The sequence below is a fragment of the Salmo salar genome, chromosome ssa23 (genome assembly GCF_905237065.1).
Source record: "Salmo salar chromosome ssa23, Ssal_v3.1, whole genome shotgun sequence".
Taxonomy (NCBI): domain Eukaryota; kingdom Metazoa; phylum Chordata; class Actinopteri; order Salmoniformes; family Salmonidae; genus Salmo; species Salmo salar.
Window position 1 is genome coordinate 20,165,806 of NC_059464.1, and position 18,212 is coordinate 20,184,017.

The following is an 18,212-nucleotide window of genomic DNA, read 5'->3' on the forward strand; positions in this document are numbered from 1 at the left end:
ACAGATGTAGATGTCACCAGTGTGTGTAAAACAGATGTAGATGACACCAGTGTGTATAAAACAGATGTAGATGTCACCAGTATGTGTAAAACAGATGTAGATGACACCAGTGTGTGTAAAACAGATGTAGATGTCACCAGTGTGTGTAAAACAGATGTAGATGACACCAGTGTGTGTAAACAGATGTAGATGACACCAGTGTGTGTAAAACAGATGTAGATGTCACCAGTGTGTGTAAAACAGATGTAGATGTCACCAGTGTGTGTAAAACAGATGTAGACGTCACCAGTGTGTGTAAAACAGATGTAGACGTCACCAGTGTGTGTAAAACAGATGTAGATGTCACCAGTGTGTGTAAAACAGATGTAGATGTCACCAGTGTGTATAAAACAAATGTAGATGACAGCTGTTGCCCTTCTCCCACTCAGATTATGAGATGCAACAGAATGATGGCAATGATGATGTAGTCTAATGAATAAAGATGTAAAGAATTATGCAAGGGTAATATATTCTATCCCAATATTAAAACATTATTATAGCTTATCCTGCTAGGTTAGAAAGCCTAAACAGGCCCCAATTGTTATCTACACCAAATCAAATAAAATCCAGGGGCCACTGAGCAAATTCTTGGTTGACTCTCATTGTTTCTCTGACTGTCCTCTTTGCTCTTCTCTCTCTCAGGACAGCCACTGAGAATGTCTACACGCTGCTGCAGCCCCCTCGTTCTGCTGCCAGGGCCTGCTCTCCTGGTGAGGGGGCTGATGGGAAGGTGGAGGACCAGAGGGGGGAGGAGCCAGTAGGCCTGAGCCTGCAGCCAGTGCAGAGCATACCACCACAGCCTGGCATGCCGGGCAGCAGACACCCCTTCTACTCACCCAGCCAGGTACAGTCTATGCTGTATCACTTGTGGTAGAAAACATTCATACTGGTTGATGAGTTCATGGTTATAATATCTCTTCTCATCTTTTCCTCTGTGTTATTTACAGCCATCAAAGCTAGAGACAGCGCACGAGCAACCTGCAGATACTGACAGACATTGGTCAGAGGACAGACAGGTGGACAGACAGTGGACAGAGGGGCTTCACACAGACAGAGAGAGGACATTAATAAGACCGGCTGACAGACACTCTGACCGGCACTGGACCGAGGACAAACTGTCAGACAAAACATGGACAGAGGGAAGAACAGCAGAGAGACAGATGGACAGATATTGGACAGAGAGCAGGCATGCAGATAGACACATGGAAAGACAGTGGACAGTTGACAGACACACACAGAGACAGATCGACAGACAGTTTGATCGAGATAGACAGTGGACGGTGAGCAGACAACAGACAGACAGAAAATGGGCAGAGGGACGACCGACAGACATACAGATAGACAGACAGTGGATAGAGAGCAGACAGTCAGGGAGACAGTCTGACAGACAAGCCCAGGGACAGCATCTAGCTCAGAGGCCTCTGCCCCCTTACCCATCAGACAGGACTCCATCACCTAAAAGTGAGACTGACTCCCAGAAAAACATGGAGGCAACCGTGGACCGACAGAAGTACTCTGACACACAGACGGACAGACATCTGCACTCAGACACTGCTGTAGGACAGGTGGAAGGGTGGAGGGGTGGAGGAGGGGTTCCCCCTGGACGGGTTTCTATGAATGCATCTAAACCAGACCCTCCTCCCCAGAGCAGCAAACCCAACCAGTCCAAACTGAGACAGAGACATCTACCGGAGAGCTCTGGTACTGCACCTGTCTCTTACACATTGTTGTGTTGATTTAAAGGTGCAATATGCAGAAATCGCTCCGCCATTTCCTGGTTGCTAAAATTGGAATAGTTCGCATAATTTCAGCTTATGTGACAAAACAAGCAAAGTGTATGGTTTGGTACGATGATTCAGTGTAGAGAACCATCTAAACCGCTATAAAATATATTTTCAGCTGTTTGAAGTTGGTGTACAAAACCGAAAGTAAAAGACGCAAAAATGCAACTTAAGAAGGCGAAGCATAGAAATAATGCACATAAAACAAATCTACCGCTTCTTAGACTTGCTTTCAGTGAAAATGACAGATCTATAACTCACATTTCTATGTGAATTTAGTTGGGTCGTCCAAAAAGTTACATATTGCGGTTTTAATGATATTGTTACTCCATCTTTATCTTCAGGTGCAGAGGAGGAAGCAGACGGAGATAGGAATGGTGGAAGAATGGAAAGGAAAGAGAGAGATAGAGGCAGAGATGCAGAGGGACAGCCACCTCCCATTCCTGAAAAGGTCTGTCTGTCTTTATATATACTTCTGGTTGTCATATTTATGTGAATATAATAGTATACCGGCGAGTTTATTAGGTACACCATCCAGTTCACGAAAATGGTTTGCTCCTACAGACAGTGAGTCACGTGACTGTGGCTTGCTATATAAAGTAGGCAGACAGGCGTCGAGGCATTCAGTTACTGTTCGATTGAACGTTAGAATGGGCAAAACAAGTTACCTAAGCGACTTTGAGCGTGGTATGATTGTCAGTGCCAGGCGCGCCGGTTCCAGTATCTCAGAAACGTACGGCCTCACGACAGTGTTTTGGGATTTACTGAAAATGGTGCGACAAACAAAAAACATCCACTCAGCGGCAGTCCAATGGGCGAAAACAGCTTGTTGATGAGAGGTCGAAGGAAAATGGCAAGAATCGTGCAAGCTAACAGGCAAATAACGGCACAGTACAACAGTGGTTTGCAGAATGGTATCTCGGAATGCAGAACTCACCGGTCCTTGTCACGGATGGGCTGTTGCAGCAGACGACCACACCGTGTTCCACTCCTATCAGCTAAAAATAAGAAGTGGCTCCAGGGGACACGCGGACACCAACACTGGACAATTGAGGAATGGAAAAACATTGACTGCTCCATCAAATCCCGGTTTCTATTGCGCCATGCTAAGGGAAATGTCAGGTTTTGGAGTAAGTAGCATGAGTCCATGGCCCCATCCTGTCTGGTGTCAACGATACAGGCTGGTGCTGGTGGTGTAAGGGTTTGGGGAATGTTTTCCTGGCACACGATAGGTCCTTTGATACCAATTGAGAAACGTTTCCATGCGCCAAAGAATTCAGGCTGTTCTGGAGGCAACGGGGGTCTGACCCGAGACTAGATTGGTGTACCTAATAAACTGGCCACTGAGTGTATGTGTGGTTATGTTTAGATATTAATTGATAATTTTTGTGATTTTGTGCCACATTTATTTTCAGCCAAAGACATCCTATGTGTCTTCTCCAATTGAGTATGCCAATGAAAGGCCTATCCCACATCTTGCACCATCTGCATTCAACAAGCCAGTGCTGGGATTGGCTGACAGGGCTTTCAGTCAAGGTATTAACAAATTAAATCAATATAATTTTGTCATTACAGTGTATGACAGAGTATGACAGTGTATGATTGACGGTGGTATATGGTGTGCAGGTGAGGAAGCAGTGAGACCTCAGGCCCCAGTGAAACCCCAGAGGAACAGAAAGGCTATGTCTTGTGACACAGGTACACCTGTCAGCCTGTATGTGTCTGTCTGTCTGTCTGTCTGTCTGTCTGTCTGTCTGTCTGTCTGTCTGTCTGTCTGTCTGTCTGTCTGTCTGTCTGTCTGTCTGTCTGTCTGTCTGTCTGTCTGTCTGTCTGTCTGTCTGTCTGTCTGTCTGTCTGTCTGTCTGTCTTTCCAATAGTTAGTCAGTATGCTTGTATTGATCCATGTGTGTGTGTTTGTGTGTGTTAATATTTCCTGTGTTCATTTACCCCAGGCACTGATAGGGATGGCCCTAATAATCTTGAGAAGCCCCCAAATCGCAAACCTCCTGTGAAAAAACCTAGACTACTCCAGAACAGAAACAAATCCTTGGACTATCCTGGTCTCTCTGTCTCTCTCTTTCTCTCTCTCTCTCTCTGCCTCTGTCTCTGTGAGAATGGGAGCATGTGTTTCCTCTCATACTTAATGCATAAAAACATATATTTCTTTGGATAAAGCTATATTTGTGTGTTTTTGGTTTTACTATCATTGTGGGGACCAGAACTCTTTCACAAGAATATGAATATCTGGGGACAAAGTGTGTGTGTGTGTGTGTGTGTGTGTGTGTGTGTGTGTGTGTGTGTGTGTGTGTGTGTGTGTGTGTGTGTGTGTGTGTGTGTGTGTGTGTGTGTGTCTCAGACTAAACAAAGCAACGTTTTCAATCACCCCTTAGGTCGGAATAGAACTCAAACATGACTTCACTGTTGTTAATTATCTGATCAAATTGCTTTTAATGAGATGAGTCCGTAATCAGGAATGTCTCTCGTTCTGTGCTCTTCCAGACAGCGTCAACTCAGCGTCTGTTAACAGCGAGCTGTTGTAATGTCCATGGAATTAAGCTGCTTCAGACCAACCAGCCAGAGGGTTGTCATGACAACTGGGCAGCATTTTGTCCGACGTGGAAGAGGAGAAATATGCGAGGGAGAAACGAGACTCTAGAGAGAGGGGACACACGAATACAGAGAGAGAGGGGGAGGGGAAGATAAATGTCTTCGAGTGCAAAATGATACGGACATCACTAAGCATAACTTACCTACTGCTGTATTATTGGAACACACACATGCTATTCCTAGTCGGTCTCTGTCTGTCCCTTGCCCTCACTGTCTGCTTTCCTGTCATCTCAATGGAAACCTGCTGAACTGTTTTGCAGCTATTCGAATGGTGTTTGCTACTTTTGAAAATCTACTGAATTGTTGTCTGCACTTAAAAAAATTGCTAAAACACTGTCATGCTATAATGCTAAGGGGCCAAACATTGGAGCATTTTTATTATCATTATTGAGAGTTACACTTTATTTTGTATTATTATTGTTTATGTAAACTAAGCTATGTGGCTAAGCTCGACTAAAGAAAGGAATGTGTCTATTAGAATGTTATTTCTAAATCCGCAATGCAATTTGACTGCTGTGAACGTTGATTGCCATGGTTGAAACTTGAAAATGAGTTGTTGCTTATTATTAAATGAAATATTTATATCTAGTTCTGCTTTCATGGACTGAAAGGTAATATATTTTATAGAAAAATGAATAGTATACCCTATGAATGAATAAAAATGCTGTACTGGAATACACACTGAGAATGTCATCCTTTTTATGGTTTGGTTCATAATAGGATAATAAACGGAGGTAAATGATTTTACCTTCCAAACTGCGTTCACTATGCTGTTTAACCACAGAATTACCACTCTGGGTTATAATACTTTAACCAGCAGGGTGGCAGCTACATTAGGCCTCCTGTAATTATCCCTAACAGCAGGTGGCGACCAACCCCAGCAAATGAAAGGCGGACCTCTCAGCAACAGAAAGACTCATAATCTAGATACCAAACACGTGAGCTGCTGAGAAGCAGTCTTGCTGGTTGTCATTAGCAACCATGTCATGGCCCTATTTCTAAAGATGGTGGAATGAGTCAAATATGGGCTTTGGCTGGCTGGTGTGCTAAGTACTAATGAGCTATTCATATGGAAATGTGATGAAAAGCTGCTTCTACAAACTGTAATTAAAACTTGAAAATACGCTTCTACCACTGTGCCTACAGATGTAGAATCCTAAATTGATCACTCTTGTTGCTGAGAATTTTCCTCCACTGCAGGAAATGCAGATGAGCTTCGTGATTTATATAAATTCATACTTAAAACCCACACTAATCAATGGTGATATTAACAGTTTTGCACTTTTCATGTAGCCTACTTTTGGCCAGCTAATAGCCTAACCACCGATACTAAAACATTCAAATGCTGTTGCTGCAGGATTATTTTTCTGTGGTCAAATTAAGATCCTACACCTGTAACTTCTCATATTGTTGAATCTGTGTCTGATGATTCAATGCATTATTTTGTCGATAACTGTTATAAGCCGTAGATATTTATGTGTGATTGTAGTTGTTTGAAATGCATTTCCACACTCCTGTGGACTGTCTTCATGGGGTGGATGGTGGAGTGGGTGGGAGGAGGCCCGACAGACAAAAGACACAGGATCTTATATTGATCTCTTTTATCATTGGCTTTCATGCACTTGGCAGTTAATCATCGGGATTAGAAAGAAAAACACTTTCTTTAATATCCTCTCTTGGATATGTTGTCTTAATTTGACTGTCTGGGCTTACTGTTCAACCATCTCTCAATATGAAAGGATGTTTTGTATTACGCTACATTTACCCCACAGAAATATTAAATTACTGGGGTAACAACGTATACCAACATTTTTCCAGTTCAACACTAAATACAGCCAGGATAAGGCAGGTTAACAGGACAGGTTGTGTACCAACAGTAACTTGACCATGTTGAGTCAGGATGCTGTAATAGTCGGAGGGAACCAATTTTTTGGGGGTGTCCTCCCCCCCAATTTGTTTTATAAAAATGTTTTTCAAATCCTGTATTTGAATATCAAATAATTTCTGGCCAACAATTAAGTACCTTACTGTAATAGTTTCCCATGAAAGTGGTCAGAAAGAAACAACATTTTTGGGGGGGAAAAAACTATTTCTCAAGCAAAAAATGGCACTAGGACTGTCTGGGAGTGGTCTGAGTGGGGAGGGGAAGGTGGTGCATTAACCAAAGTGGTGTATTAACCACAGTGTGGATCAATCCACCAGAGCAGAAGGGCATAATGGGAGGAAAATATAGCCTAACCTGAAAACTAGCTGTTATTGGCAGAGATGTTTGGAACTGGTCTATTAACTTATATGCAACTCCACCCATGCAAAACCTACTGATTAAAATGTCCTGTGTTGATTGTATTTTCAATCGGAAACTATTAGGAAATAACAGCTGAAATGTTCAGGCCTCTCCGGAAGGTTTGTATGAAACATAGTAAAAGTAAAAGAGAATAGGAAAAACAATTAGGGGTGTTTTAAGGACAATATAGGAAATACAATAGGTGTGAAAATGTTAAGCAACTCAATTTCAGCCTGAAAGCATTTTTTATTCAAAATTAAAGAAACTTTATTTGGTTGGCTTGACACTTTATATACACAAAACAATAATGTACATGCAACAATTTCAAAGATTTTACTGAAGTACAGATGACTGGGAATAAAGATATGCACCTGCTCCTTACAGATACCTTAAAAAAAGGAAGGGCATGGATAAGAAAATCTGTCAGTATCTAGTGTGACAACCGTTTTCCTCATGCAGTGTGACACATCTCCTTCGCATAGAGTTGATCAGGCTGTTGATTGTGGCCTGTGGAATGTTGATTGTGGCCTGTGCAAGGTTGCTGGATATTGGTGGGAACTGGAACACGCTGTTATACACGTTGATCCAGAGCATCCCAAACATGCTCAATGGGTGACATGTCTGGTGAGTATGCAGGCCATGGAAGAACTGAGACATGTTCAGCTTCCAGGAATTGTGTACAGATCCTTGTGACATGGGCCGCCATATTATCATGCTGAAACATGAGGTGATGGCAGTGGATAAATGGCACGACAATGGACCTCAGGATCTCATCACGGTATCTCTGTGCATTCAAATTGCCATCGATAAAATGCAGTTGTGTTCGTTGTCCATAGCTTATGCCTCCCCATACCATAACCACACCACAACCATGGGGCACTTTGTTCACGTTGACATCAGAAAACCGCTTGCCTACACGACACCACACATGCATGCTATCTGAGATCTGCCCGGTACAGTTGAAACCGGGATTCATCCATGAAGAGCACACTTCTCCAGTGTACCAGTGGCCATCGAGTCGGTAATGACGCCCAACTGCAGTCAAGTCAATGATGACGAGCACGCAGATGAGCTTCCCTGAGATGGTTTCTGACAGTTTTGCAGAAATTCTTTGGTTGTGCAAAACCACCGTTTCATCAGCTGTCCTGGTGGCTGGTCTCAGACGATCCCGCAGGTGAAGAAGCCAGATGTGGAGGTCCTGGGCTGGCGTGGTTTCACGTGGTTTGCTGTTGTGAGGCTGGTTGGACGTTCTGCCAAATTCTCTAAAACGACATTGGAGGCGGTTTATGGTAGAAAAATGTACATTCAATATTTTGGCAACAGCTCTGGTGGAAATTCCTGCAATCAGCATGCCAATTGCACGCTCTGTCAAAACTAGAGACATCTGTGGCATTGTGTTGTGACAAAACTGCACAACTAATATTTCTATATATTGTGTATGCTTTTATTTTTATTTTTTTACTCAAACCACCCATGTGACGGATTGGACCTGTATGTTTGACACTCCTGCTCTAGAGCCTACCCTTCTTACCTCTTCAAAGTAGGAGGATACATATGCAAATAAAAGACGACTGCTTATTGGTCAGAATAATTACATCCGATTGTGATGTCATGCTGTGGGCCAAAAAGTCCATCCCAACTGAACAGGCTAAAATTCCACTAAAAGGGCATTATCATAATGTTCACAATTTCATAGTGTTATTTTGACCTCATATTGTGGAAATAATAATAAAAATAGAAAAAACACTTTTTGACTGCGCTGCCCCTTTACACTGCCAGTAAAGTGCTGAAGCAATCAAGATGACTATGAGCGGAATTGTTAGATACTCCACCTGAAATTGGAAAAATGTGTCACCTCCTCATGCCCGCTGGTGCACCATTGCCTGGCTCATAGTAAATTACATTTTGTACCTTTAAAGAGAAATGGCAGCGAAGGACTGATGTGTGTGATCTGTTGTGGTCAATACTTTACAGTAGACACTATAGTGTGTGTCTGAGTGCCACCCTCGCCCCCGCTGTGTCAGAGTCTGACAGGTCTCCCATGTGTTGATTCCCTCCACACAGAGCTGACGCCCCCTCGGCTGAAAAGACTACCGGTAATCACAATTATTATCACACTTTAAATACCGCTATCACAATTCTCTGCAATTACTATTGAGTTCCTGTCACCCTGTGTATATACAGTATTCCATTCAGCCCCAAATGTAGTGCCACGCATTTAGGATTACTTTCTCTGTTTTTTCTCAATCGGTTTTTCAGAACTGAGTGTTCAGTTTGTTGTACATTATTATGTGTATGTCTTAAAGTTATTATAAAGTGATTGAAATATGGCTGTACAGAATGAATCTATGTCCCTAGCATTACAAGACCATATAGTGCGTATTATACTATATGCACTATATATACAAAAGTATGTGGACACCCTTTCAAATTAGTGGATTAGGCGATTTCAGCCACACCCGTTGCTGACAGGTGTATAAAATCGAGCACACAGCAATGCAATCTCCATAGACAAACATTGGCAGTAGAATGGCCTTACTAAAGAGCTCAGTGACTTTCAATGTGGCACCGTCAAATTTCTGCCCTGCTAGAGCTGCCCCGGTCAACTGTAAGTGCTGTTATTGTGAAATGGAAACTTCTAGGCACAACAACTACTCAGCTGCGAAGTGGTAGGCCACACAAGATCGCAATCATTTCAATTTTTCAAACATACGACTATTTTACACCATTTTAAAGATAAGACTCTCGTTAATCTAACCACATTGTCCAATTTCAAAAAGGCTTTACAGCGAAAGCAAAACATTAGATTACGTTAGGAGAGTACATAGCCACAAATAATCACACAGCCATTTTCCAAGCAAGCATATATGTCACAAAAACCCAAAACACAGCTAAATGAATCACAAACCTTTGATGATCTTCATCAGATGACACTCCTATGACATTATGTTATACAATACATGTATGTTTTGTTCAATCAGGGTTCATATTTATATCCAAAAACAGATTTTCACATTGGCGTGTGATGTTCAGAACATGTATTCCCACCAAAAACTTCCGGTGAATTTACTAAATTACTCATCATAAACGTTGACAAAATACATAACAATTATTTTAAGAATTATACATACAGAACTCCTTTATGCAATCGCTATGTCAGATTTTAAAATAGCTTTTCGGCGAAAGCACATTTTTCAATATTCTGAGTACATAGCTCAGCCATCACGGCTAGCTATTTTGACACCCGCCAAGTTCGGAGCAAACTAAACTCAGAATTAGTATTAGAAATATTGTATTACCTTTGCTGATCTTCGTCAGAATGTACTCCCAGGACTGCTACTTCCACAAGAAATGTTGTTTTTGTTCCAAATAATCCATAGTTATGTCCAAATACCTCCGTTTTGTTCGTGCGTTCAGGTCACTATCCAAAGGGTAACACACGAGCGCATTTCGAGACAAAAAAAAGTCAAAATGTTCCATTACCATACTTAGAAGCATGTCAAACGCTGTTTAAAATACATTTTTATGGTATTTTTCTCGTAAAATAGCGATAATATTCCAACCGGACAATAGTGTATTCATTCAAGGAGGAAAAGAAAAAACAGTGTGGTTGCGGGAACGCACATATCCAATCTCTTTGTCCCCAGGCAGACCACTGAGAAACTGAGCTACTATACTCTGCCCAGAGACAGGAGACGGCTCAATCCATTTTCTGAAGGCTTTAGAGAGCCAATGGAAGCCTTAGAAAGTGCAACGTAACTCCACAGATACTGTAGTTTCGATAGAGAATCAAAAGAAGAACTACAATTCTCAGACAATCCACTTCCTGCTTGGAATTGTCTCAGGTTTTTGCCTGCCATATGAGTTCTGTTATACTCACAGACACCATTCAAACAGTTTTAGAAACTTCAGAGTATTTTCTATCCAAATCTAATAATAATATGCATATCCTACCTTCTGAGCAAGAGTAGTAACCAGTTTAAATCGGGTACGTTTTTTCATCCGGCCGTGAAAATACTGACCCCTATCCTAAACAGGCTAGGAGAACGCTGCATAGTGCCAACTGTAAAGTTTCGTAAAGGAGGAATAATGGTCTGGGACTGTTTTTCATGCTTCGGGCTAGGCCCCTTTAGTTCCAGTAAAGGGAAATCTTAACACTACAGCATACAATGACATTCTAGACAATTTTGTGCTTCCAACTTTGTGGCAACAGTTTGGGGAAGAACCTTTCCTGTTTCAGCATGACAATTCCCCCGTGCACAGAGTGAGGTCCATATAGAAATAGTTTGTCGAGATCGGTGTGGAAGAACTTGACTGGCCTGCACAGAGCCCTGACCTCAACCCCATCGAATACCTTTGGGATGAATTGGAACACCGACTGCGAGCCAGACCTAATCGCCCAACATCAGTGCCCGACCTCACTAATGCTCTTGTGGCTAAATGGAAGCAAGTCCCCACAGCAATGTTCCAACATCAAGTGGAAAGCCTTTCCCAGAAGAGTGGAGGCTGTTATAGCAGCAAAGGGGGGACCAACTCCATATTAATGCCCATGATTTTGGAATGAGATGTTCGACGAGAATACTTTTGGTCATGTAGTGTATTTTGAGTTCTGAAAGGCTTTACAGGGTTGCATGAATATGTCCCAGTGTAATCCCAAAACCTAGCGAGGGAGGGGTAATGGAAGGGAGCGATGAAGGGAAGGGAGGAAAGATAGAGGAGGAAGGGAATTAACAGATTTAGTGCCATCTCTCAGTTTGATAGAGCCACTTAGTATCGACCACCTTAATCCCTTCATCCCTCTCTTCCTTCTTATTATCTCTTTACCTCTGTCTCTGTATCTGTCTACTCGCTGTCTCTCTTTCTTTCTTTCTTTCTTTCTTTCTTTCTTTCTTTCTTTCTTTCTTTCTTTCTTTCTTTCTTTCTTTCTTTCTTTCTTTCTTTCTTTCTTTCTTTCTGTCTGTCTGTCTGTCTGTCTGTCTGTCTGTCTGTCTGTCTGTCTGTCTGTCTGTCTGTCTGTCTGTCTGTCTGTCTGTCTGTCTGTCTGTCTGTCTGTCTGTCTGTCTGTCTGTCTGTCTCCCCGTCTTTTCTTTATGTGTCTGTATTTTTGTCTATTCAGATTAGTCTTTTTAATGCCAATGTTTGTGTGGCTGTTCAGATCCAGCCCTGTAGCCTTCTGTATAGTGGTGAAATGTTGTACTAATTAAGCTATCCAGAGCCATTCTCTAACTAGCACATATAATTCTCCAGGGAGGAGATGGTCGGCTAGGGTCATTCATCTATTCAGGTGGAACTAATGGTCATTTGTGGTACAGGAATTGCTGTTATCTGCAAGTATGCGAATTAAAATGAAGAGTGGTTGCCATGGCAAAAAAATTGGAAAAGGTGAGTTGCAGCATACAGTAGCTCATCTGTGATGACTACACACAGTATGTCACTACGGTCCATAGACCAGGTACGGATATTTAGAAATTCATTGTTGGGAAGTTTTAGAATGAAGAGAAATGAAATTAGGAGCCTACACATCTAATAGAAAAACATGTTAAAACATGTAACGTGATCGTGATTAATATTGGACTGAAGTATTGACACTTCAGGTAGGGGGGTGAAGCAATAGTCGTTGGAGGGGGGGCTGCTGACAGCTTACGTCTACATTAAAGACGCTTTAATATAATAAAGCGTGGGTATCTGTTAATCTGATGCCAGTTACAGAAGCAGAATCAGCTCTCTAATCCATTGACTAGCCTGATAATCCCACTCACAATGAGACCTCATTCACGAAGTAAACAAGTAAACACACAGACAGACAAACAACACATACTGTTCATACTGATGCCAGACAGCTCAGTCATGGTACCAGTACTATGCGGAACCTTTTAAAGTATTGGTAACTCTCACATCTAAGAAGCGGGGTGAAATCAATTAATCCTAATTGGAATCTACCCATAATACTGTCTGTGAGAAAAATGGGGGGGAGGTGAAGGAGGGAGACTTAAATGGGAAAGATACAGTGGGGCTTAACAGTTGAAGTGGTGGATTAGATCTATTTTACAATAATACTGAGATTAGACACAGACACACAGGGAAGGGAGGGAGATGTACTATAAACAACTGTTGCATCAGTGAATAATTCATAAAATAAAGAACTAGAAGAGGAGAACAAATTGCAAAAACTATAGGGTAAAACATTCATGATTTGTAGTAGAACATTATCTGACTGTGTACCTGACATTCCCCTGTGTTTCCTGTGCGTTGTTTTACGGTGCACTGTTGTCTTCAATATTGCTGTGGACTCAGGATATAGTAGGAGAGGGATGGACTGAGAAATATATATACAGAGACATAATAAACGGTCATTTTCATGTCTCAAAGAAGCAGAAGAATAGGGTTAAGGCAGGTTATACTGCATGCATGGGAAGTGAGATAGAGTGAAGGAGACAGATCCTGTGAGGGAGGGGCCCCCTTCCGTGTAAGCCTGCTTCTTGTAACAGAGTTAGTCAGGATTAGGACATGTATCTGTGGGATCAGGGGGAGTTAGAGGGTCCCTCCAGACCAAAACCTCACACCATCTGTCTCAGTTAGTGCCCTGCCCTGCTCAAAAACAGGCTAAATCGCTATTTTACTCCCTCAAGTCCCTCTCCTCCATTCTCCGTTTTCTCTACTATCCTTTTGAACCTTTGACCCAGGACAGGAGCTGTTTTATCGTATTAGGGTAAACAAACTGGGGTGGCTGTGGGGTCAGCGCTGTGCTGAGGGGTTGGGGTGCGTCACTGGCTCTGTGGCAGGAAGAGCAACCCGCTCGTGTGGCTAATTATTGCCCTAGGCCGAAGCCTGGCCCTCTGCTCAACCACACGACACAAAGAGCCGTGAAACACCTATTATACATATTACACTCAAAACTGCATATGCCAAACCGAGTGTGATTATTACAGTAACAGTAGCTCAGACTGCTCCATTTTCAGTGACTCAATAGAAAAAGCATAAGTGGCTCTAAAGAAAAAACATTGCTATCATCATTTTAGAGGGGTGTAGCAGCATCACTTCTGAAAGTTAGCCAGCTGACATTGATAAACACACAGATATATCCCTACATTTTCCGGTTAAAAATGGGAAAATGTTATATGGGTTGTTGGGAGTATTGAGTCAGTTACCATTTCAATCTCTTCATAAATTCATAAATATGAGGTTATTTCAGGATAGCTGGCTGACTTGTTGATGATAAATCGCTGTATCCAACCATTGCTGCGGTAGACTACCTGGAGGGGAGGAATCAAAGCATCTGAATTGTAGCACAATGTTTTGAATCAGCTGAGGGGATTGAGAAAATTGATAGCGTCACTCTATTAAAGCACTGCTGGAGTGGAGCTGGGATGGATGGGGGTCTGCTGAAGTATTACTGTTCAGATGAAAGTGCTCAAAACAAGGGATTTTACAAGGAGAGAAAGATACATGTAGGTTGGTTATGGGCTGAAACAGAGTCAGCTATTCTGTACGCGGGATCATACCGTATGTGAGTTGTGATGTCTGAGTTATGTTGATGAATACACTACAAGTTTGCATTTCCTACTGTGCAGGACAATTCTTAGCAACAAAATCGTGATCAAATTAAGATCCTGCTTCTGTATTTGGCATGAAGAATGAGGTAAGTTCCTCTGTACCTCTCTTTGTCCCTCAGACTCATGGGAGGCCCTGTTGGTTTAACCACTAAGCTTTCCCCCCGGAAACATAGATGACGGGAGATAGTGAGGGAGAGATAGAAGAAGAGGGGGGGGCTGTATGTCAATTTGTAACTGTTTTTGCAGTTCTAGAGATAGTAGGATTGTCTCTGGTGGATGTATTTTCACCACAAGGCCCAATATCTGATTGATAAATAGATAACATAATTTAATGTTTGTCTTGGATAGAGTTAAATAAGATGGCCTAGATAAAAATAAATGTGTGTGCGTCCTTTAGTTTTTTGTGTGTGGGTGTCTGTGTGTCCACGCCTGTCGCAGTATGTATTGGTTTTGTTCACCCTCCAGATCATATTTGAGCAGACAATATTAACTCACTGATTCCTTAACGAGACATTATTAAGACACAGACTCCGGATCAACGAGCTTAGATTCAGAGGATCATGAAAAAGTGCTTGTTATTCGTTTCTCCGCTTGATGAATTTCAAAGGGGTAAAGAAAACTGAGATTGCTCTGTTTCTGAGGCTAACTCCAAGAGACAAGGGGGTGTGAGGGGACATGGGGGTGTGAGGGTACATGGGGGCAGGGACAGGCGAAGACCAAAGATCATGCCCAGATACTATTATATCACTTGTCAGTGCCTTTGGTAACTTCGAGTTTACTTCTTCATGTAGAAAATCAAATAATTATTTGAAGAGAATTGAGATGGCATTTGCGTCCCTTGCATTTGAAACACTTTAAAATTACAAATAGTTACACATCATATATGTTTTTGTTGATACTTAACTTTTGATTAATGACAAGTCCTTCATACTGCAAAACTGTATGTTTATGCATTGTTTAAAGTGCTTAGGGTAAGCATATTGGCGTGTAGAGTTCTAGTGACATGTTTTTGTTATTTAGAAATAAATATCTATTATTTCAAATGCTAGACAGTGAAAAAAAGTATTTAATATATTGTATGCATCAATAAAAACAAAGAAGGCTATTAAAATACTTTTACTAGTATAATGTGTGTCCCTCAGTTTTATGCATTGGTGTTACAAACTTATTTGGGATAGGGGGCAGTATTTTCACGGCCGGATGAAAAAACGTACCCGATTTAAACTGGTTACTACTCTTGCCCAGAAACGTGAATATGCATATTATTTGTAAATTTGGATAGAAAACACACTGAAGTTTCTAAAACTGTTTGAATGGTGTCTGTGAGTATAACAGAACTCATATGGCAGGCAAAAACCTGAGAAAATTCCAAGCAGGAAGTGGATTGTCTGAGAATTTGTAGTTCTTCTTTTGATTCTCTATCGAAACTACAGTATCTGTGGGGTTACGTTGCACTTTCTAAGGCTTCCATTGGCTGTCTAAAGCCTTCAGAAAGCGGATTGAGGCGTCTCCTGTCTCTGGGCAGAGTATAGTAGCTCAGTTTCTCAGTGGTCTGCCTGGTGACAAAGAGATTGGATATGCGCGTTCCCGCGACCACACTGTTTTTTCTTTTCCTCTTTGAATGAATACACTATTGTCCTGTTGGAATATTATCGCTATTTTACGAGAAAAATAACATAAAAATTGATTTTAAACAGCGTTTGACATGCTTCTAAGTATGGTAATGGAACATTTTTATTTTCTTTGTCTCGAAATGCGCTCACGTGTTACCCTTTGGATAGTGACCTGAACGCATGAACAAAACGGAGGTATTTGGACATAACTATGGATTATTTGGAACAAAAACAACATTTCTTGTGGAAGTAGCAGTCCTGGGAGTGCATTCTGACGAAGATCAGCAAAGGTAATACAATATTTCTAATACTAATTCTGAGTTTAGTGTGCACCGAACTTGGCGGGTGTCAAAATAGCTAGCCGTGATGGCTGAGCTATGTACTCAGAATATTGCAAAATGTGCTTTCGCTGAAAAGCTATTTTAAAATCTGACATAGCGATTGCATAAAGGAGTTCTGTATCTATAATTCTTAAAATAATTGTTGTGTATTTTGTCAACATTTATGATGAGTAATTTAGTAAATTCACCGGAAGTTTTCGGTGGGAATACATTTTCTGAACATCACACGCCAATGTAAAAAGCTGTTTTTTGATATAAATATGAACTTGATTGAACAAAACATGCATGTATTGTATAACATAATGTCCTAGGAGTGTCATCTGATGAAGATCATCAAAGGTTAGTGCTTCATTTAGCTGTGTTTTGGGTTTTTGTGACATATATGCTTGCTTGGAAAATGGCTGTGTGATTATTTGTGGCTATGTACTCTCCTAACATAATCTAATGTTTTGCTTTCGCTGTAAAGCCTTTTTGAAATCGGACAATGTGGTTAGATTAACGAGAGTCTTATCTTTAAAATGGTGTAAAATAGTCGTATGTTTGAAAAATTGAAATTATTGTATTTTTTAGGTTTTTGTATTTCGCGCCACGCTCTTCCATTGGATATTGGCGAGGCGTTCCGCTAGCGGAACGTCTAGATGCAACAGGTTTTTAATGCCTTCAAAATCACTGGTTACAAATATATACAAGGACCTTGAGCATTCTCTCCTGTAGCAAACTGTTATCAGGGAGAGGTCTATATTAAATAAAATGATTAGATAATCCCACCCTTTTAGCATGTCATACATGTCAGGGTTCCATTGATATGTTTGTGTGTCTAAATCCAAAGAGTTACTTGGTGTTAGCAAATTGAAAATGTAGGGAAATATCATTGTGGAAATTGTTAATCATATCACTTTTTTTGTAAATGATTTTTATAGGATTTCTGGTTTCCATTCTAATTGATCTTTTATGTATTGGTGTTACAACCATTGGTGTTACTACTCCTTCTGTTGGCACAATGTTATCGTAATGGTAATAATGATTTAAAGTCATTAAACTACAATATTGGTTGACTTAGAATGGGAAGATATACCCAAATACATTAAATAAAAATAGATACTGTGTATGAAAATGAAGTACATTTTTTCGAAAATGCCACGCCCAAATGCCACTGAAACTCAAAAACGACCCAATAGCTTCATAGTCCCTTCCCCAGATATCAGATACAAAATAAGAAAGTTACATTCTGAATGAGAAGGAACTTACTTAAATGACACATTGATAAGGAAGCATTGATAAGGTGACATGACATAGTGCCCGGATGTGCTCGCTCCTTGTGTTGTGACCACATTACCTTTAGCATGGTTTACAATAGGATCTGGGTTTAAAATGTGTCTATGTGTGTGTGTGTGTGTGTGTGTGTGTGTGTGTGTGTGTGTGTGTGTGTGTGTGTGTGTGTGTGTGTGTGTGTGTGTGTGTGTGTGTGTGTGTGTGTGTGTGTGTGTGTGTGTGTGTTTGGTTGTGCTATCCTTGTGGGGACCAGAAGTCCTCACAATGATAGCAAAACAAGGCAAATTCAGACAAGTGGGGATATTTCGCTGGTCTCCACAAGGAAAAAAGGCTATTTTAGGCTTAGGGTTAGGGTTAGGTTTACGGTTAGGAAAAATGGGATTTTGAATGGGAATCAATTGTTTGGTCCTCACAAGGATAGTAGAAGAAACTGGTGTTTGTGTGTGTGTGTGTGTGTGTGTGTGTGTGTGTGTGTGTGTGTGTGTGTGTGTGTGTGTGTGTGTGTGTGTGTGTGTGTGTGTGTGTGTGTGTGTGTGTGTGTGTGTGTATGTAGAGTTGGCTAGGGGGATTGGTGTAGGTACCTAGGTGTATGTTGGGGGGAGAGAGAGAGAGAGAGAGAGAGAGAGAGAGAAATTTGAACCATGTTTGCAGAGAGCCATGGCTTTAGAGAGGGATATAGGGGTGAGAGAGAAGAGGGAGCGTGACGAAGAGAGGGAGAGAGG

General features: G+C 41.3%; 1 protein-coding gene across 1 annotated transcript in view; it reads left to right on the top strand.

Moving 5' to 3' along the window:
• Positions 1-5,102, top strand: part of LOC106584134 (capping protein, Arp2/3 and myosin-I linker protein 3) — a 52,016-nt gene extending 46,914 nt beyond the window's left edge. The window contains exons 34-39 of the mRNA XM_045706340.1: positions 682-883; positions 987-1,740; positions 2,165-2,271; positions 3,236-3,356; positions 3,447-3,518; positions 4,320-5,102. Coding sequence (XP_045562296.1) covers positions 682-883; positions 987-1,740; positions 2,165-2,271; positions 3,236-3,356; positions 3,447-3,518; positions 4,320-4,360 — 1,297 coding nt within the window. The 3' untranslated portion in view covers positions 4,361-5,102. The remainder of the gene's footprint in view (positions 1-681; positions 884-986; positions 1,741-2,164; positions 2,272-3,235; positions 3,357-3,446; positions 3,519-4,319) is intronic.
• Positions 5,103-18,212: the final 13,110 nt, after the last annotated feature.